Source organism: Planococcus citri, chromosome 3 (genome assembly GCF_950023065.1).
Source record: "Planococcus citri chromosome 3, ihPlaCitr1.1, whole genome shotgun sequence".
NCBI classification, from domain to species: Eukaryota; Metazoa; Arthropoda; class Insecta; order Hemiptera; family Pseudococcidae; genus Planococcus; species Planococcus citri.
In genome coordinates, this window is record NC_088679.1 from 57,942,270 (window position 1) to 57,961,460 (window position 19,191).

At 34.2% G+C, this 19,191-nt stretch overlaps 1 protein-coding gene across 5 annotated transcripts in view; it reads right to left on the reverse strand.

Annotated features, from left to right (window-relative positions):
* Window positions 1-19,191, reverse strand: part of LOC135841343 (dipeptidase 1-like) — a 705,386-nt gene that overhangs the window by 301,763 nt on the left and 384,432 nt on the right. For 4 of the 5 annotated variants that reach the window (XM_065358264.1, XM_065358262.1, XM_065358263.1 and 1 more), the window contains one exon: window positions 9,647-9,788. The exons of the other annotated variant lie outside the window; for it this stretch is intronic. In XM_065358264.1, coding sequence (XP_065214336.1) covers window positions 9,647-9,788 — 142 coding nt within the window. The remainder of the gene's footprint in view (window positions 1-9,646; window positions 9,789-19,191) is intronic. 5 annotated transcript variants of the gene reach the window in all.

The window sequence follows — 19,191 nt, forward strand, 5'->3', positions numbered from 1 at the left end:
TTCTATTTTATGTAAATTATTCAAATACCTACGTACTTGCATGTATTTTCAATTTTTTTTTTTTGTTGGTTTTTCACTATACATAGTTAACTGATGACATGTTTGCAAATTTTCTCTCTTCTATTTTATGTAAATTATTCAAATACCTATGTACTTGTATGTATTTTTAATTTGTTTGTTTGTTTTTGTTTTTTGGTTTTTCAGTGTATTTAACTGATGACATGTTTGCAAATTTTCTCACTCTTCTGTTTTATGTAAATTATTCAAAAACCTACCTATACTAGTATACTTGTATATATTTTTAAGTCATGTTTTTGTTTTTATTATCTTAAAAAAATTTTTCATGCACTATTATTACATTGTGTTACTTTTTTTGGAAAAAATTCCGAAAAAAGGGATGTGTACAACCATTTTTGGGACAATACAGAAATATAGGTAATGAATACATAAAGTTCAGTAATCACTACATCGCTGATTACTGTTGGTGAGGTAATGATTACATCGTTTTGCATTATTAGATCTTGAGCGTAGGGTAAACATTTCTTCTCTTAATTTTTCAGAAAGTAGGAAGTGCATATCAAATATATTTCTCAAATGTTCAGAAACATTATATGAATCGGGGTAAATTATGCCCATATCGGACATGCCCTGTCCAAATTATTGTGATCATCGTGGGATTCGCTCCCCAAGAAGGATATGTATGGGTGCTGCCATTGTATTACCCCCAAATTGAACCGATAGCAGTTGCAGAGCGCCTGTTGGGAAAGGCAGGATCAAATATTCACAAAAAAAAGGAACAGTACGTCGAATTTGATGTACTCAGTTCAGTACATCAAGCAAGGCATTTGTTCATTTGGTAACAATGTAGCAAGCACAGTGCATCGCAGTTATGTTTACCCTACGATCAGGATCTAATACTGCAAAACGATGTAATCATTACATCACCATGAATTAACGATGTAAAGGTTTCTTTATGAAGGGAGGAGTTTCTTTTTCTGATTCAAACTTCGAATATTTCTTGAATGTATAAACAGTAAGTTTTTAATGAGGGAAAAGAAGAGCAAATAGCCCGAACAAATCAAGGGCAAAAGCTCTCATTAATGTGATATTTAAAATCTAAAAAAAGTTGAAAAATGAGCATTTTTCTACAAAGTTTGTTCACAAAACTTGGTCAACTAGTTTACCAATTTGAATTTATTTTCGTGCGTTATTCACTACTTCAGAAAATGAAAAGAATAAACCGTCAGGAGCCCTATGATGGCTCGATGCGTAACAGAGTAAGTACCATAGCACCCTGACCAGTGACCATGTTCATTTTTCAATTCACAGCGTCAATTTCTCAATTGTAACATGTGGGTGGTCTCACAGTTCATAGGTTATTACAACTCCCTGTTGAAAAAGGAGATACACCTCAGTATAAAAACTTACGTAATAACGTAAACAATATGAAGAGTGATATTCCAAAACTCGCTTTGTCCATTTTTATCAAATCTGGGTTTTCAGTGGTACCTGGTAGATGAAGTATTAACTCACATTCCTACATCATCAACCTACCAAAATGAGGTGTTAAACTCACCTAAATAGCCAATTCACTAAAAATTAAAAAAAAAATAATGTTCCAAAACGCGCTTTGTCCATTTTTATTGAAATTTTTTTCAGCAGTATTTAGTGGATGAAATGTATACCTACACTCCTACATCATAAATCCACCCAAATAAAGTTCTAAACTCGCCTAAAAAGCCAATTTAACCGTTTAAAGGGAAACTGTTTTTCCTCTCTCCTGAAAAGTTGTGAAAATGGACAAAGCGAGTTTTGGAATATCACTCTTCATATGTTAAAAATTTGAAGAAAAAAAAACTTGAAGAGGTAATTTGAAAAAAAGTGACCAAATTATAAAGTAACGACAATTAAAAGTAGAAATCACCAGATATTTTGAAAACATGATACTATTAAATTTTCAGGGTAAAAAATGAATAAAAACGCAAAAAAAAGGGGCAAGATTTATTTCCTGATGTTATCAGTATCCAGAGAACGAGGATTGGGCGTCTGGTGAAAAATGAATAGATAAAATGTGAAGTTATGACACGAAGAGAGCTTTTTCCCATAGGTACATAGAAAAACCGCGTCGAAAATCCAAAAACTAAATTTTTGGTATCAGATTCAATTATTTAGAAATCAAAATTAACGAGAAATAATAATTTATCTGGTGTTTTCTGAGGCCAAAATTTCACTGTTGTTTATTGAGTCGAAAATAAGACATGAAATCTAATCTAAATTTCAGACATGAAAAAATATTCATCAGGTGAAAATGGAAATCATCCTTGTCTGTTTTTCATAGCTAAATAAGATTTTATGCCTGATTTACGACTCAGTAATCAATTCCACGATAAGATAGACAGAATAAGTAACTAAAAAAATTGTTTTTGTATTTTTTCGACTCGATTTTTCCAAGTAGGTATGTATGGAAAAACGCTCTCTTCGTGACATAACTTCATATACTACGTATTTATTCATTTTTCACCAGACGCCCATTCCACGATCTCTGAATACTGGTAACGTTAGGAAATACGGATTTTTTCCAGGAAAATTTAACAGTAGGTATTATGTTTTTAATATATCTGGTGATTTCTATTTTTGGTTGTCATACGTTTTTCTCATTTTTTTTTTCAAAGCTTGGTTATGCATTCATCAATTCATGTGTACATGTGAGGACGCGTCTATTCGTGGGAATATGTGTGTACATCCCTCCCTGCTGATGAAACCAGAACCAGTACTGTGGAGACCAATGAACCATCAACTCCTTATTAAAGCAGGTTCAAAGTTGAAAATCTGCAGCTCACACCTGAAATAAGAAGTAAATATGTGGAGAGATTCAGCAATATTCTAAATACAGACAATCCAGAACTGATCATCGATGTTCACAAGAAATTAAAATTTTGGGAACTGTAGTCTCAAAAAAAGAATTTTTGGAAATCGAAATTGACTGGTTTCAAGGAGAATAGGGGTCGTGGAAAAATCTCAAAACAGAAACGATTTTCGCAACAAACGAAAAATTTATGAAAAATGAAAAGAAATCGCGAAATACGAAAGTTGTTTAATAAAACTTAATATGTTATTTTTGATTATTTTATCTAAGAAGTTTCTTTTGTTTTTTAAAATTGCAAAACACAAAAGCTGTTTAATACAATGTATTGTTATTTTTCAATTTTTAACTAAAAATTTGAAAATAACCACCAATTGAAGATTTCATTAAAAAATTACTTCCTGAGAATTTTGACGAAAAAACAATATAATAAGTACAACTTTTCGTCAACTCACCAAAAATTGATTCTGTCCGGCAATTTTTACAAAAAACGGGACTTTTTTACAATTTTCCTGAAGCAGTGGATCTTTGGGGAAATCTTGGCAAGAACAGGACTGTTTGTCAATTTTGGCAAAAATTATCCCCGTCGACAATTTTACCAAAAATGGATACTTTTTTGACAATGTTGAAAAAATGAACACTTGAACTGACTACTTTGCCAAAAATTGACGCTTTTTGACAATGTTGACAAACATTGACACTTCTAGTTCAGTGGCAAACTGTAAGTAAGCGGCAAATTATGATAAAGCTTTGAAATTTAGTATGATGAATAAGGACACCAACAGAAAATTTTCAAGCCCGGGAGGCAATCGCCAAGTTCCATAGGAGGGGAATGGGGGTGATTTGGGGGGAGGGTTCAACCCCCCATTTTTCCAAATGCGGCTAACGGGGTGATATTGGTGTCAATTCCGTATGATTGAACCCCGTTGAGTTCGAAAATACCATTACTTTCAAAATCTGAGGAAGAGGAATGCCTCAAATTTGAGATTTTCTGAGTGAAGTTTTTGCATTTTTCTCAAAAATACCCCAAAATACAGTTTTTCAACCCTAGATGACACGCTGACCTTCCATCGACATTTTTATGGCCATTTTCGGATTCTACAGGTTAATTACAATGCGAATCGATCATCAATACTTTCGCATACCTCTACCGTTGGTGTACAGAGGGGTCTAAAGGGGATAAAAATTGGCGTTTTTTCGGCATTTTCTCGCAAAAATCGGGGTTTTTGAACTGTGCACCGAATACAATTAGCGGGAGAAGGTTCTAATGTCAATTTTCGAATACTACAAAGCAAATGCCATCGAATAAGACTCGGAGGCACTTTTTACACCCCTCCTGGGAGGTAGCAGAGAGGGTCAAATTTGACCCTTATCTTGCTTATGTTGAATCAATTTTAGAAATGTAATCAACTTAAGTGTACATTTCCTTACAACCGAGATAATGATGTTTGTATCAATGTTTTTTGTACCGTCGAACCCAAATTTGCAATCATTTTTTCAATTCCAAGGGGAGGGGGTGAGACCATACTGGGGAGTAGGTCTATTTTTCACAAAAAATCGACATGTATATCAAAATGTAGGTTTTCAAGGACGCTGATTTCAGAAATGCTATCAGTTTTTCATTTTGGTTGAAGCTAAGGGGATGATACTGCATTCAAGGGGTGGGGGATGAAATTTTTCACAAAAAATCGACATGTATATCGAAACGTAGGTTTTCAAGGATGCTGATTTTGGAAATTCTATCGATTTTTGATTTGGGTTTATGCCAAGGAGATGATACTGCATTAGAGAAAAGAAAGCTTGTGCTACTCGTACAATTTTTGACAAAATGAGAATTGCTTTTTCACTTCATTGGGAGTTATAAAAATATTTTTCCAACTTTTTCCTCGGTTAGCTTTCTCAACCTCATTCTCACATTATTCTTATGAAAGGTCTAAGCGTACATTTACATGGAGATCGTGTCTTTGGAATGAAAAAATGAGATATGAAAGGCTTGTTAAATTATCATGATTAAGGAATAGTAAAATCATATTCAAAAGATGCACAAATTTTTTATGCCACAATTTTCATTCTAAAAAATCTTCATCTGCTAACTAGCCATTCGCATAAATACCACGAATAATCGGAAATATTTGAACAAAATTATGTCGAATTATATATACCGAATCCCACTTCTATGGAGCCGGAACACAAAACGTAATTGAAAGAAAAAGATTGATGTACATGGCGATTTTTTGTGAAAAATTTCATCCCCCACCCCTTGAATGCAGTATCATCCCCTTAGCTTCAACCAAAATGAAAAACTGATAGCATTTCTGAAATCAGCGTCCTTGAAAACCTACATTTTGATATACATGTCGATTTTTTGTGAAAATTAGACCTACTCCCTTATATGGTCTCACCCCCCCCCCCCTGGAATCGAAAAAATGATTACAAACTTGGATTCGACGGTACAAAAAACATTGATACAAACATCATTACCTCGGTAGTAAGAAAATGTACACTTACGTTGATTACTTTCTAAAATTGACTAGGGGGCTTCGCCCCCTAGGTCGCTCCGCGACCTCCGCCTCCATAGCTCGCGCACTCGCTTCGCTCGTGCTGCTCGCCCTGACCCTCGCTTCGCTCAGGCCTCTCGCCCCTCCGGGGCTCAATTTTTTAACAACTCAACTCATGCCCCTGCTCCTAAATGCAAATCAGCTGCAATGTGTCAATAGCAAATTCTACTCTGGTTCTAAAGTACAATGTTTAAAAAATTCAAGTTTGAACAATATTTCTATCAATTTCTACAATGAATTAACGAAATTTTTTTTCTCAAAAAACTTACATCTATTCACTTCAGATTTATACTTGGGGTATTGAATTACTCTGGTATACTTACTGACTCTTGATAATTAGGTATCATCATTTTTTAGGAGTAAAATTTCTGAAATTCTAGGTATATGTAAAATTGGGTAGAAAAATGTTTAAAATTTTTGTAAAATGATGGCATAAAATGAGTAGGTAGTGAGTATGCTGCAGTAATTCAATCCTATTAAATGAAAATCTGAGGTAGGATAGTCAAATTTGTATCCCAAGTATAGAAACCCTATCAGTGGTGGCTTAGCTAAGAGAGGGACGTGACTTGAGCCACCCCCCCCCCCCGCGTGTGAAAATTAGAAATAATGCACGCAATAATGAACCGTTTTTTCGTTTTTTCGACCCATTTTTTTCAACAAATTTTCGCTTTCACTTCACTTGAGCAGTAATTGCACCTTCATTTCCATACAAATTATCATACATTAAGAAGGGATTCCATTACATTACCTCTAATTTCGATTTTTCATACCTAAAAATCTGGTTTTGCCCTCTCTTTGAGAAAATTCTGGCTACACTGTACTGAACCCTTCTCCATCTTCACTTTAACTTTTTTACAAACAATGTTCCACTAAACATTTAAATTTGTGCTGTTGAAATAAAATCCTAACCCAAAAATGATCTCAAGTGTAGAACCTCCTCTCCTTATTATTTTAACAGACACCACATTCCAGTTTTGAAAAAAATAAAATACTATAGCAATGAATGTACCTCGCAACACAACAAACAACAACATCATTCCCTCCTCAACACCCCTACGCTGTAAACACGCCCACATAGCAACGTTCTGAGTGTATTGTTGTCGGTGTGCATTGTAATATGTGCATTTATAAACAATAGAGAAAGTGTTTTTTCAATTTTTTCGGCCTTTAATTTGAAAAATTCCGATTTTTTTTTCTTGATGACATATCTACACGTCAAAAGGAACGCTTGAAAAAAAAATTGTCGAAATCGGTTCGATAGAAAAGGCTGGCGAACTCTATCAAGGTTTCTACTCGAAATTCTATTGTTTAAACACAATAGAAAACGTGTTTTTTCAATTTTTTCGGCCCTTAATTTCAAAATTTTCGATTTTTTTTTCTTGATGACATATCTACACGTTAAAAGGAACGTTTAAAAAAAAAATTTGTTGAAATCGGTTCAGTAGAAAAGGCTGGCGGACTCTATCAAGGTTTTCCTTCAAACATCTTTTAATATATAAGGATTCAACATTTATAAGCAAGATAAGGGTCAAATTTGACCCCCTCAACTACCTCCCAAGAGGGGTGTAAAAAGTGGCTCCGAGTCTTATTCGATGGCATTTGCTTTGTAGGATTCGAAAATCGACATTAGAACCTTCTCCCGCTAATTGTATCCGGTGCACAGTTCAAAAACCTCGATTTTTGTGAGAAAATGCTGAAAAAACGCCAATTTTTATCCCCTTTAGACCCCTCTGTACACCCACAGTTGAGGTATGCGAAAGTATTGATGGTCCATTCGCATTGTAATTGACCTGTAGAATCCGAAAATGACCATAAAAATGTCGATGGAAGGTCAGTGTGTCGTCTAGGGTTGAAAAACTGTAATTTTGGGGTATTTTTGAGAAAAATGCAAAAACTTCACTAAGAAAATCTCAAATTTGAGGCATGCCTCTTCCTCAGATTTTGAAAGTAATGGTATTTTCGAACTCAGCAGGGTTCAATCATATGGAATTGACACCAATATCGCCCCGTTAGCCCCATTTGAAAAAATGGGGGGTTGAAACCTCCCCCAAATCACCCCCATTCCCCTCCTATGGGACTTGGCGATTGCCTCCCGGGCTTAAAAATTTTCTGTTGGTGTCCTTGTTCATCATACCAAATTTCAAAGCTTTATCATAATTTGCCGTTTATCGCCCAAAATATACATTTTGCCACTGAACTATTCTTGACTGCTTTGCTTAAAATTGACGTTTTTTGACTTGGGCAAATTTGTCAGAAAAAAAACGCAACCCCCTTAAGCAAGTTTGTCAAAAAACAGGATTTTTGGAACAAAAAGAGGTCTTTTCAATTAGATAAGGCGAAAATCGAATTCTTTTTGGTAGTTTGAGTTGGGGAGGGGGGTACAAAAAATGATTGACTAATAACCGTCGATTCAAGAATTAAGGTGCCCTCGAAAAAGAAGTGAAAAAGGTCTGTTTAGAAGTATTCTGCTCAGAGATTAAAAATTTTCAAATAGGTAATTTGTATCTGGGTACAGACATCAATTTAACAAGTTTTTTGATATTTTTGAACTTTGGAAGCGTCATACAAGGATACTAACATCATACTTTGAAGGACCAAGGAAAGTTTTCTCTCGAAAATGTGCTCATTTAGAAAGATTATATGCTCAGTAAACAATTTTCAAAAAATTTCTACAGACATAAATTTTGTATCTCTTTTAATTTTTTTCAAATTGGGGGGGGGGGCTCAGTTCAGAGTCAGCAAGGGGATCATATAGAACAATTCTAATGTGGAAATGAGATACCTACATATTTTCAAAAATTTCTCCCTGATTTTGATTTGTTCTCATTTTTGTGATTTTTTCAACTTTCAGGGCTCCATACCAGCTTGATAAGGTGATCATTTTGAAATATTCTGACGCAGAAACAAAGAATTTTTATAATTTGAATTTTTTTTCATTTTTCCAACTTGGTAGGTACCGGCACCACTTTTTTTTACAGTTAGAGGGAAAATAAAAAATGGAGAATCATTTTTTTAATCGAGGTGAAAACTGAGGTGGGTTTTCTCCCTCATAACGTAAAATATATTATTCAACTACTACATACTTATTGCTTTGAAACAGGAGATGATGTAGAATAGAACTTTTTTTCATTTTGGAGAAAAATGAGTATTTACCACAGATGCAGTAAAAATGGTAAAAAAAAATCCGCAAGTTCAGTCTGTAATTTTATTTGAAGTTCACGTCTGCAGATTGCAAAGTATATTTGGCAAACTGCTCGAAGCTCAAAAATCACTCGAAATCAATCCTCAGTACTTTTATGAGATTAAAAGGATGATAAATACCAACCAAATTTCAATTACTCAGTCCACTCGAGTGAAATTTTGTAAGAACACAAAATTCATAAAAATTTGTCGAGGGTTCAAGATCCTCATTCAAACCAATTAAATATTCATTATTTTTAACTTTGGTCGAAAATTTGATTTTTAAAAATACCTCAACGCTCTAAAAATCAATCAATCAATCAATTTCATTTATTTGGCTCAGTTTTCACAACTTTATCACAAAAAGATAACAGGTATAATTATTAAAGATGAAAATTAAAGGGGCAGGTTTTTCGAACTTAATGAATCCAGATATCCTCACCAGTTCAAATTCAGCAAAGTGGAAGTGGATATTTTAAATCAGAACTACAAACAAAACACGAAAAATATTCCACAATGATTTCTCTAGAACACAGTTGAATGATCCAAGTTGTCATAAAACTGTACACGGGCAAAATCGTCAAAGGAAATTCGGATAGAAATATTGAGATTGAGCAACCACACTCTGAATCAATCATTTTGGTAGATATATTCTCAAACTCATGATCCAAAAATAATAAATTCCGAACTTTGTGATCTGGGCAATTCCCTCTTCCCTGAGTAGAAAAAGCATAAACCTGGTCAAATATGACCCACCCACGTGGTCGGGCATTTGGTTAAAAATTCATCCACATAGCATTTGCAAGAATATTGAAAAAAATTCACATTCATTTCAGTCGACGACGTGATAAAGTAAAGCCGAGTTACACAGCACGATCCTTTCTACATAAAATATATAACTCGAGACGAAACATTTCCACGAGTGTTGGTAAGTAAAACGATAATACGAAAAAGTTCGTCAATTGACTTGTGGCAAAGCAATTTTGATATGTCAACGACAAACACGATAGATGTTATAGCGATTTGGAAAATAGGCAATACGTACTTTTGCACGAGTTTTGAGCAGACGCACAATTCAGCTGCTCTACTCCAGGGACAGACCGTCTTACTGGTGCTATGCAGCTTCTTCTTTCATCCAATATACAATGTACCGTTGTCGAATCTTCGTTATCTACCACGCAAGCAGACTATAAAAGGATAAAAAAAAACAGAACGAAAAAAATGAGTTTAATTCTTACTTAAGTTACTGTTTATTTTAACGTACCTACAAGTATAAGGGTATAGAGTATATATTTTTCTTCTACGCATATATATCGTTGTTACAAGAAACATATCGTGCTCGAGCGCTGCACAGTGGGCTGTGAGCACCCTCAAAACGGGCGTAATTCAAAAACTTACAATGAACCCTAAAAAAATGGTACAATGATATCCTCCCTTATGTTTTTGGGGTCGCAGAATACGAATTTGACAATATTTTTTTTGTAGGGGTGGGGGGTGAGGGGGTGAGGGGAGCGAAAAAGTCAAAATTTGACTATAATGATGTGTGATATGTCGAAATGTATGTTTTTGAGGGTGTAGATCACGAATCTGACAATATTTTTTTCGTAGGGGTCAATGGTGCGGGGTGAGGGGGTGAAAATGTATAAAAATTCAAAATTTGACTATAATGATGTGTGATATGTCGAAATGTATGTTTTCGAGGTTGTAGATAATGAATTTGACAATATTTTTTTCGTAGGGGTGAATGGTGGGGGATGAAGAGGGTGAAAAATTCAAATTTTGACCATAATGATGTGTGATATATCGAATTGTATGTTTTTGAGGGCGTAGATCACGAATTTGACAATATTTTTTTTGTAGGGGTGAATGGTGGGGGATGAAGGGGGGAAAAACGGTGAAAAATTCAAAATTTGACCATAATTACGTGTGATATGTCAAAATGTACGTTTTCGAGGGTGTAGAAGGGGTGAAGGGTGGGGGATGAAGAATTTTCTATTGGGGAGCCGTCAAAGTCCCTGGAAAAAAAAAATTGTCACATTTTGACGAAATTCACCAAGATTTTTCACTATAATCGACTGTGGAGGTCGCCGGAGCACTTTGGAGCAAAAATGGCAATTAACATCTTGAAATACACTATCTTAAGTATTACCAACCACTGGAATTTCCCGTGCATCTACGTGCAAAAATTTTTTCTATTACTATTTATGCAGCAGAGTAGGCAAAAAACGGAGTTTCAACGTAAATTATACCTCTATAATTACTTTATAACAACTAAAATCGAGTAAATTGATGAAAATTACTCACTTTTAGTTGAATTATTCATATTTGGTACATTTTGACATATCACACATCATTATATTCAAATTTTGAATTATTCGCCGTTTTCACCCCCTTCAGCCCCCACCATTGACCCCTATGAAAAAAATATTGTCAGATTCGTGATCTACACCCTCAAAAACATACATTTCGACATATCACACATCATTATAGTCAAATTTTGACTTTTTCGCTCCCCTCACCCCCTCATCCCCCACCCCTACAAAAAAAATATTGTCAAATTCGTATTCTGCGACCCCAAAAACATAAGGGAGGATATCATTGTACCATTTTTTTACGGTTCATTGTAAGTTTTTGAATTACGCCCGTTTTGAGGGTGCTCACAGCCCACTGTGCGCTGTATACACATATAATACGTAAACTTATATATTTAAAAATGTTCCCCAGATACTTGATAAGGTTATGTGTACGTTGGCTTTTATATTCGCATTCATTTCGTATGCCGAGACTGTAATCACTGCAGATGCAATACGTGATTTTCATGCAACGCTAGTAAAATTTCACCTCGCGCTCGTTCAACTAGGTCAATATACCGTCAAGCCGTTACCAACACACGTAAAAAAAACACCACCAAATTTACCTATTTCTCATCCATTAGTACATTAACCGGCAATTTTCACTCAACTCGGTAATAAAACACTTTTTTCCCCCTACAACGATATATAGCCTATAAGAGAAAGAATTCAACAACTTGAAAAAAAAAAATTTCCTCATACCGAAGAAAACCATCTTTTACGAAGAGAGTTTTTTAAATTATACGATTTTCCGCGTGTACTCGTATTTCCAGCAGTTCTCAAGGTTAGCGCGCTTTATTCGTAAAATGTAAACATCAAAAATTTTAAATTGAAAAGGTTTCTGGTGCCTTCGGTTTTCACGATAAAAAAAAAAAGAAGAAAAAACACAGTGTCTAATTTAGAGAGTCACGTAAAAATGTTTATACTTTTTCTTTTTCCTTCAAACGTCAAAAAGAATTGCCGGAATCGATAAATAAAAAGGGTCATTAGTTATCGCTGACTGGGAAGTTGTAAATTGAATGAGTTCGAAAATATACCGCGAGTCGAGGTAACTCGATCTTCATTTTACGTTATTAAAAAAAATATAATAATAAATGAAAAGCAAACGAAAGCAAATGAAGGGTGAAATTTTCCCGATGTTGCAGTTTTCATTACAAATATTTGAATTGAAATTAATTCTTCTTTTCGATTTCGAAATAAAGAGAAAAAATTTCGTAAGATTTGCAATTTCGTGGTTCGATAAGAGTTATACCGAACAAGATGCGAGCGAGGAGGAAGGGACTTTTAAAATTGAAATATCGATTTATTGTCAATTTTTACCAGGTTGTGGTACATTACAGTAATGTGTTCTTTTTACACGGATTGTTTCTCTTTGTAAAATTAATTTTAAGAAATGTGTAAGTAAATCAACTTTGCTAATAAAGGATTATTGTATTGTTATGATGACTTGAAGTTGAAATTGCTCCGTATAAACGTTTGTAAAAAATTGACTGAAAATTACCCTCTCAATCGACTCGATACTTGACAATTTTTTCCTCCACAGAAAAATACAGCAGTACCTAGGTACAATGGTACATCATAAGTAAGAGGAAATGAACCAATTTTTTCGGATGTGGTCGAATACCTCTGGGAGTGATTTCATACGTCTTACAATAACACATTCTTCTGATTATTGAGAACAGTGCTCATTTAAATCGAATTAAATTGGGGCTACTATTTCGATATCTGTGACATTTTTGAATTGAAATACAAAAATTAAAAAAACGTAATAATTCGGTTTTTCTATTTTTCATTTCTTAGGTACATTTTACAACCGAAATGAAAAACGAAAATCACTGAAGTCATTTCAATGAGAGCAAAAAGAAAAAAACAAAAGAATAATGAAACACTGAGTAAGGTAAAATATTGAAATACTATAAACACGAATGCCCCATTAGAGTGGTCCTTGAATACATAGCAAAAGAAAAATCGTGATTTCTTCTGCTCCCAACCCTCAAAGTGATGACCTCTAGTGAGAAAATAATTCCCTATTTTTATATTTTTTCCATTTTTGAAAAACTCGTGCTGCGGCGGGCTTCTCAATTTTCAAAAATCCAACTTCAAAGCAAAATTTTTAAAATTCAAATATAAGTTCTAACACTTTTAAAACGCCTCTTTTGAGTGAAATGAACTCTCACAAGGATATTTAACCCCATCCCTAGAAAACCAAGTCGGTCCCCTACAATAGTTGAAATTCGTATTTGACATTATATTGCAGCTATTTGAGGGGGGGGGGGGGGTGTCAGCTTAATTTTCAATGGAGAGGGCTAAAATCGTCGTGAGAGTTTACGAGTATTTTACTCAAAAGCAGTGTCTACTGAAACCAAAAATGCAAATTTCTTGTTTTTTTCTTACGTTTTTCTTGCCTTCTTCGTGCTGTTTTCTCGCTTTCAAACATGAAATTTTGTACACCCCTTCTCATATTTACGCAGTAATAATCTTCGTTACACCCCCCCCTCCACAAAAAAATTTCAACATGCTGAACATCAGTGGCGCTTACAGGATGAAATCCTAGAGAGAATTTATATTTTCATTTGCGATGAGGAGGGGTGATGGGGGAGCAAAATCAGATTTTCAGACATGAAAAATCGACATCTTAGGAAATTTTCCGAAAATCCTTCACAATGAATGAGTACTGTATTGAAACGAAGGCAAAATTACGGCTCGAGTGACGCGAGAGCGAAAATTTTTCGAACAAATTGGTCCAAAAAACGACAATTTTGTATGTTTTATATCACATTTTAACGCATAATACTATCAAAAATTTTAAAAAGTTAGTAGTTCTGTTCCTAAAAAATGAAAAATTCGCACTTTTCAAATGGTTTGGGTATTACGAGTATTTCTGGAATTTTCCTAATTTAATTTTCGAATTCAAAAAAGATTTGAAAGTAGGTATGTAGTATCTTGAACAGCCCGAGAAAATTTGGAATTCGAAAAGTAGAACAACATCAATTTTAATGAAAGGATGCGATTTTTCTAATCTCAAAATTTTTCAAAATTGGTGGGATAGTTTCAATTTTATAGAAATTTTTTATGTGAATTTTTTGAAAATTTTCTTGCTTTTTGAAGGAATTTCTATACTATTTTCTCGCTTTCTTGCCACCCAGGTCAATTTCTCGATTTTTTCTTACTTTCTTACTATTTTCTTGCCAGTAGACACTCTGAAAAGAGACTTTTTAGAGAAAACAGAACTTGAAATTTTGAAATTTCAAAATTTTACAATGAATTTGTATTTTATAAAATTTTTGAAGATTGAGGGGCCCGCTGCAGCCCGAGTTTTACGAAAATGAAAAAAATAAAAATGGGGAATAATTTTCTTACCAGAGATCGACACTATGGGAGGTTGGGAGGGAGGAAAATCCCAACTTCGAAAATAAGGATCATATCCTAATGCACCATACGTAAGGTACCCTCACAAATTTTCATTTTATTTCTCCAAAAAAATTTCAAAGAAAACTAAGAGAAAAGGCAAGATGTCGAGGAAGAATACCAGGGAAAACTGAATGTGAATCATTTCGTAGAACTAGAAGAAATTCGAAAGCTGAAGTATATTATGACTCGACAGTAGAAGTTTCGAGACAAATTCGATGCAGTAGCTGTTGAAAAATGGGTGAAATACCACAAACAAATTAATGTAGGTATTTAAAAATTTTTGTATTTCAATTCAAAAATTTTAAAAACATCGAAATAATTATGTAGCACGATTTTGTTCGATTTAAATGAATTTAACGAACACTGTTCTAAAGTGGAAGTGGAAGAATGTGTCAGCGTTAATATCCTTTCAAAAATCCTTGTCTGTGAATACATAAATGAAAGTAAGTTGATGATGGCGTTTTTAAATGAAGTATAGTTAAAAATATAATATTAATTCAAATTTCTCACCATAAATAATCGATACGACTTAAATTTTCTAAAACAAGTCCTTCTTGATGGGTAATAAATGTCATGTTCTATAATTAATCATTTTCATGGTTTTGGGGGGGGGGAGGAGAGAGTGGTTGGCAAGGTCCCTCTTTTTCCGAAAATTGATTTTAAATGCCAATTTATGGTCTTTCTTCGATTCCCAAAAAGCAAATCTAGGCCATTTTCCAGAAGTGCATGTCAAATTTTTAACTCACTAGTCAATTTGGTGGAGTGGGAGTATGGCACAAAATTTTCCATCGCCAAAAAGATACGAAAAACCGAGTTTATCTCTTCCAAATTGTTTTAGGAGGCTGAATTTTTGAATATTTAATACAAATTTTGATTTCCTATCGATTGGCTGCTAGTTGGACTTTTTTGGTATTTTTCACCCCTCTCTAATCTCTTCCAAAATTTGGAAATCTACGAATATTGACCCAATGTCATCACCTCTCAAACCTCTCAATTTGTACGCCGAATCAAGCCTAAATACCGAATTAAGCAACTTTTGTCGAAATCTCCACAACTAAAAATCATTTTATGCTCCAGCAAAAAAAAAAAAATCAAAAAATGACAAACATGCGAAATATTGGTGGATTTTGACTCCTGGGGTCCAAAACGGATTTTGTGATTATTGCCACCCCCAATCCTTAAATCACGATTCTGCCCATCTCATTCAGTTTTGAAGATGTCTTGAATGTGCAAAAGACCTTTTTTTCTACTGTCTTAATTTGAAACAGTCAAATTTCACTAGGTACTCAACAGTACAGGATTTGACGACATTATGGATTCTTAAAAACAGTAGTTATTGACCGAATTAGATTGATTTTTAAAAAAACACGTTTTCATTTATTCACTTTCTGAAAACCAAAAAAACACATGCTATTTGAATAATTGGTTATTTTTCAATCAATTTGAGCAAGTAAATTTTCGAACTTATTCAATCATTCTTTTTGTGAAATAGTTGAAAATGTCAACAATTCCTGTTCGAGGAGGTCAAGTAACTCTACCCGAGCTGAAATGAAAATCCAACAAAAATATAGTCAGTTTCTAAACACTGCACCCCCTCTCTTCCGTTGTTTAATTAACCAGCAAAATCGTAAACACCTTCGCTCGGTTAAAATGTTCATATACCTCTAAACCGATTTTTTTGGCAACATTTTAAAAAAGCATCCCTCGCATTGATAAACAATCCGCCATTAGGAAAACTATAAACGGTACACGCGATTACAAATTCGACGCTACCTGGACTTTTCTTGTAAAGATTTATAACGGTTAGATTTTGTTTGGAAATAATAAATTATCTCCGGAACAGTATCTTTTAATTATTTTAATTCCCTGTTCTCGGTATAGCAGCTAGCTAACTCGAGTACATCCTCGTAGCGCGCTAAAAATATCGCCAAAAGTGTACAATATTTTAGTAGAAAATTAATCAGTTTGCGTTACACTTTGATCATTAAGTTATACACGATACTCTTCATCGTCTCGTCGCACGTATACGTACTATACGCCAATATAATAGGTAGCAGGTACCTAGTATAAGAAATTGAACAAAAATGATTTGTCATAAATCAGGCGTTTTAATGATATTCAATGAGTGTCATTTATTATACTGTCAAAGACATCGGTTCGTGCTCTTTCCCTTGCACCGTAAGCAAATTTTAATACAACTCGAGTGAATATTATTTCACATAAAGGACCCAATAAGCTCGAGACGTAGTAGCAATCGAGTTAAATAATAACCTTTTCTCCCCTTTCAACGCTCATATCACTTCAATAAAAAAAAAAAAACAAGAATGAAAACGCCCCCATATAACAATTTATACGAGATTTTTGGATGTAAGCAGTTCAACCGTGGTACAGGGTACTTGCAAGGGTACAAATTTGGCATAACTGCGAATTTTCACAAATGTAGGGCCACAAAATTCCGCAACCCTTTTTTTACCTCCCCTCTCTTCGCGTACTTTCTCGTTTGTTAACAACACTCTTAGCACGAAACTGCTTTCACTGCGAAGGTGCTTTTCTTTTCTGTTATGAATAAATGAACAGTTGTCGGCACGAATTTACTTTTTCAATTTGAACGCGAATCATAAAAGAGAAGGCCTTTCTCAGATAAAAGTATTGAATAATTTTCGCTCGACGAGAGATTCATCGAATCGATTATCCATCTGTATGAATATTTCGTACAGAAGATACCATCATCTTGCAGTCCATCTCGTTGGGAAAAAATGCCAACGTGTGTTGGAGTTGTAGAACTGGGTTGTCAGCTCAGTACAAGTAATGTCAGTCGTAGTGTCGTAGACGACTTACTACGTTTTTGGCGAAACAATTTTTGCAAACACTTCCTTATAATTTCGATCTGACGAGCAAAAATTCAAGTAAGCAAGTAAAAATATTCGTTCAAGATCAGCACGTTGATGTACACAAAATTCCCGATAAAGTATAATAGTCCAGGAAAAATTCGGTTTTTCGATATGCTGAACACCTTTTTGTCAAAATTGTATTTAACGAAGATGAACGTAAGTGATCGTAATAAAAATTGAAACTAAGAACATTTTAACAGCAAGCAGCGCGTCAACAAGAATCGAATACCTAGATTACGAGGTGAAGTCGAGGACCTGACAAAACAGCTCGTTGAAAAGAGTTTACAAACGAATAACCCTCCCACGATTTAGACAAATTTGACATCATAATGTATGGGGAAATGTCTCAATAGGAACCTGCTCTTGAAAGGTACTTACAAGGAACCTCTAACGCCAGAATCTTCGATTGAAACGAAACTTAAATAAGTCGAAAGACGACTTCAAAAACTCTCCATCTTCCAATTTTCAGCTGCGGAAAGCTGATTAGTCCATTTTTGAATTTTTGTGCAACAGGTAATGCTGTCTGTAGAAAAGTTGAATTGAAAAATTTCTATATCACTCAACCATATGAACTTCAGTAGCTGAAATTTTAGTCGAAAGGTGTGTGTGTGATACCTGATCGATTGATATCAACCTAGATCAGATCCGAGATTTCGGTTAGAAAATGAATTTGCAACTTTTCTGATATTTGCAGGGTAAATTCGAAGTAAAAAACCCATATTCTAACCGAAATCCCGGATCTTACCAAGGATGGCGCCAGGCGTTCGGGTATCAAATATACGCTTTTCGTCTGAAATTTTAGATGCTGAAGTTTATAAGGTGAAAATATATACATCAATCATTCTAATTTAACGTTTTCTAATTTAACGTTCTTACATAAATAAGACACAAGACAGCATTGCCTGTAACCCATCGAATTCTGGTTGGCTGGACGGTTTTGTTTTTCGTATCACCAATAATAATAATGATTCTTGGAATGAAGTCCTTTTTCAACCTATCCAAGTTCCATTTCATTCAAAGAATAATTCTGAAATGCTGGCATGCGTACAGGAAACGTAACCTGAAAAGATGCCATTTCTCTCTAACATACTTAAGATACCTATAGTATTTGACTCCGTTTCTAAAAATGAAAGGTAAGACACAATTTTTTTTTTTTTGGCTTAATTTGCTGATTGACGATCGCTTTTTTATTCAAGTGCACTCGGACAGGTCACAGGTGAATAAAATTTAGGATTTATAGCTCAAAAGTTCAATTTACATGGTATTTAATGGGATTTTTGTTGTTGAAAAAATCGCTACTTTTTCACCACTTCTTTGAACGAAATTTTCGGAAAGCTCTCCACTCGATACCCCCCACCCCAATCACAAAGTAAAAAAAATTAAGGAGGCAAATTTTCCACAAAAAATCGAAATTGGAAGAAAAATTGTACAAAAATTAACCTTTTCAATTTCAATGGAATTTTTTGTTGAAAAAATTGTTCCTTCATAGATATTACCTTTTTTCAACGAAATTTTCAGAAACCTATTCACTTGCCTCCCCCCCCCTCCATCTTCAAAGACAAAGAAATTAACGAGGTCAATTTTTTAAAAAATCAAAATTTTGAAGAAACTTACTACACAAATTATTTTTTCAATTTCAATGGATTTTTCTGAAAAAAAAAAAACGAAATTTTCAGAAAGCTCTTCACTCGATCCTCCTCCACAGGCAAAAAAATCAACGAGGCCAATTTTCCAAAAAAAATCGGAATTGGACGAATATTTGCACACAATTATTTCTTCAATTTCAATAATTTTTTTTTTGTTGAAAAGATCGCTACTTTTTTACTACTTTCCCTGCATTACCTTCTGATTTTATGACGTTATCTTTAATATTCACATTATTCACTTTTTAATTTTATTCAATTACCTATTTAATCATGAGAAATTACTGTAATTTT